General features: G+C 41.6%; 1 protein-coding gene across 1 annotated transcript; it reads left to right on the top strand.

Annotated features, from left to right (window-relative positions):
* Positions 1–457: 457 nt before the first annotated feature.
* LOC104447485 (cysteine-rich repeat secretory protein 38) lies at positions 458–1,335 on the top strand. The gene is made up of 2 exons (XM_039313942.1): positions 458–1,261; positions 1,327–1,335. The coding sequence occupies exons 1-2, from the start codon at positions 458–460 to the stop codon at positions 1,333–1,335; spliced, it is 813 nt and encodes a 270-aa protein (XP_039169876.1).
* The last annotated feature ends 1,835 nt before the right edge of the window (positions 1,336–3,170 follow it).

Below are 3,170 nucleotides of genomic sequence, written 5' to 3'. Positions count from 1 at the left end.
AGTCCCCGAAATCACAATCTCTGGTTTGTAGGAGTAAAGTAAATCTCCCGTTACTTTATTGGTTTCTAATTGACTCATCAAAAATAAATTAGTGGCGATTCCTAATAGAAAAATCAATAGCATGTTAAACCCTTAACATGAGTATGGGCTTGGGAGAGCGAATTAGTATGGGCTTGGGAGAGCTTGAGTTAAGTTTAACCTTAACAATCCATTAGCCAAACCCTAGGTGGTTCACCCGAAATTTTGGTTGCAACAATGAACAACCCTCACCCGAGATAGAAACGTGGACAAAGTAGATACTTTGATGAAGCAACTTTTTTTTTTTTGGACAGAAATGAAGCAACTTGTGTAGGAGCTGCACCAGCTATTTGTGTTCATACAATATTAGCCTCTCGACACTAATCAAAGAAACACCCGAAACGCCCAAAAAAAAAAAAAAAATAAAACACTAAGAAGAATGGATCCTCCAAATCTCCTCCTCTTGCTTCTTCTCACCTTTGCTTCCACCATTAACGCCCAATATTTCCCAGAGCCCTTTTGTGGTTCGACCAACTTCACGGCCGACAGCGCCTACCAAACCACCCTCACCAACCTCCTCTCCTCCATCTCTACCACAGACTCCTTGTCCCTCACCTACGGCTTCTTCAATGCCTCCTCCACCGTCTTCGGCACCTCGCAAACCCTCTACGTCATCGGCTCCTGCCGTGGCGACCTCACTGCCAAGAAGTGCCGCACCTGCCTCGAAGCCTTGGCCTCAGACATACGCCGCCTCTGTCCCCTCCAGAAGGAGGCATTCCTCTACAGCGAGAACTGCATCGTCCGTTACTCTGACGCCTCGATCTTCAGCACAGTTGAGACCGAACCCAACTACATTATGTACAACCATAACGCCGTCTCAGTCGAGGTCACGTACAAGCTGGGGACACAGATGGAGGGTCTGCGGGGCGAGGCAGCCGGCGGTGGCTCACTGAGGAAGTTTGCTACAAGGAACGTGTCTGTAGGGTCTGACATGGTTTACGCGATGGTGCAGTGCACACCAGATTTGACGAAGGAGCAATGCATCGACTGCCAAGAGAAAATCGTCGGGAAAATGGAGGACTGTTGTCTCGAGAAGGCGGGAATGACGGCCCTGGCGCCAAGTTGCCAGTTCCGTTACGAGAACTATCAGTTCCTTGACCCAGTTGCCGAGCCACTTTTGCCTCCACCGCCGCCGCCTCCGCCACCTCTCAGCCTCCGCCACCACTGCCGCCACCGCCTCCAGGTATGTTGGCTCTTGTTCAGGCATTAGGCACGTGGCCTTTTGTTTTTTGTCCTCTTTTAATCCAGGTGGATTAAGATCATCTAATTATTAATTATACGAGTTCCACATGAGATTTGTACGATTAATTGTTCAAATAAGTTTAATCTATATGCTCCATAGACCATCTAATTAATTTTTGGGTTAGCGCATTGGATAAATACAGTTTTGCCAAAAAGAAGGTACGGAATAATTCCATATTTTCAGCAAAAGAAGCTAGGGTCCATGTCTCAATCTTTAGTGCATGGACATGGCTAATAGTCAGCTATTATGTTGAGTTCATTGAATCAAAAATTATAGCAATCATTGCTCACAAGCGGTCATGTGAGATCTTTAAATTAATAATAAAGTGAGTTTAGGCCAAGGGTAATCAATCATTAGCAGATGTTCATTAATTCTCCTCATTCAGTCACCACTGTTTGTGTATTGATATAAACACAAAAGGGTTTCAATAATAAGAGAAGTAGTTCGACATCTAAATTGATCTAGGGTTAGAATCCATATCAACCATCTTTAGGGTCACATTGCTAGTGGTGATCACTACTAATCGTCCAAAAAATGAAAATGAAAATGGTAAGACATTGTCGAGCTTAAATCATCCAAGCAAGTTACTCAACCCCCGTTTGCACTTTTAGATCTGCTATGTGCTTATGCTCTTGATATATTCACAAAGAAATTGGTTAATTAATGTATCTCATCCATATTTTCGACCTAAAAAAAAAAAAAAAATCAGCCAAGCAAGAAATACCATATGGGAAACATACGCCTAAAAGCTGTGCTGGCAACAACAAGGCAATTTATGGTTCAATTACCTTTAAACCTACTTTATGGATGTCAAACTTTTGCATAAGATTTTAATGTAGTCCTTCTGGCCACTTTTTGCTAGAAATCCCTACCATGGCAGTATGTCATATAGGACAATTGGAAATTAATGGATTGTCTTTTCATCGATTTTCTTGCAATAATTGATCAAAAAGATTACATTCAAATTACCACCGCCCGTAGCGGAGCAGCTAGCTCGAGCTCTCTGAAGAGGAGAAGTTCGAATTCCAGAGGCGTTGTTAGGAATTCTTTTCTGGAGCACTGTGGTGGTGGTCCTACAGTCGCTCCCCTAGGGTTTTCTTGCTTACGGGTTTCCTGGGTTACCAAAAAAAAAAAAAAAAAAGATTACATTCGAATTTTTCATCAAGATCTAGTATTAAATTGGGTAAATTTCAAATTTTCAAAAGTGAATTAGTATCCATACAATAGAATTAGGACTCATTGGGTAACTTTCCCTCTAATTTGGTGTGTGGGGTTCATAAAGAAGACCAAAATTGGACTTCTTGTGGCCGTGGTTGATATATTCATAAGGTTAATGTGAATAGGATTTTTTAGAGGGATTTAAGTGTTCGTGTGCTGCAGCAGCGGCAATAATTCCCTATTGCCGGACTTCGTAGGTGATCAAACGTGGGTTGTTAATCCAGAAATTTTTTTGCTTCTTAATATTCTTCATTTATTCGTCTCCGTCATTTTACCAAAAACTGAAACTTATAAATACTAGAATTGCAATAGAAGTTCAGACTTTCTGTTTGAGCCTCTCTATTCAGATTTCTCAAGCCCCTTCTTGTGTGCGTAATTGCCAATCTTCACGCGTCAGTCTTAGGCCATATTCCTACCTAGTGAAGCACAGTGTTTCTGACAAAAAAAGAAAAGAAGAAAAAGCACAGTATTGGAATGTTTATATATTATACACACTTTCATCTAAAATGCTTTTAGATTTATTTGGCAGTTGTCTCATAAACAATACGGAAATTGTGCAGGAAAAAACAACAAATCTACCATGAGAACCAACGCCATTACCGTTCCTATCGGAGGTGTTATGGTCCTTGTC

This window comes from Eucalyptus grandis, chromosome 5 (assembly GCF_016545825.1).
Source record: "Eucalyptus grandis isolate ANBG69807.140 chromosome 5, ASM1654582v1, whole genome shotgun sequence".
Taxonomy (NCBI): Eukaryota; Viridiplantae; Streptophyta; class Magnoliopsida; order Myrtales; family Myrtaceae; genus Eucalyptus; species Eucalyptus grandis.
Note: the sequence above shows the minus strand (reverse complement) of the source record. Positions and strands in the feature narration are given on the sequence as shown.

Bases quoted from the DNA above. Each gene is read 5' to 3' on its own strand.
- LOC104447485 (XM_039313942.1), top strand. From the start codon at position 458: ATGGATCCTCCAAATCTCCTCCTCTTGCTTCTTCTCACCTTTGCTTCC.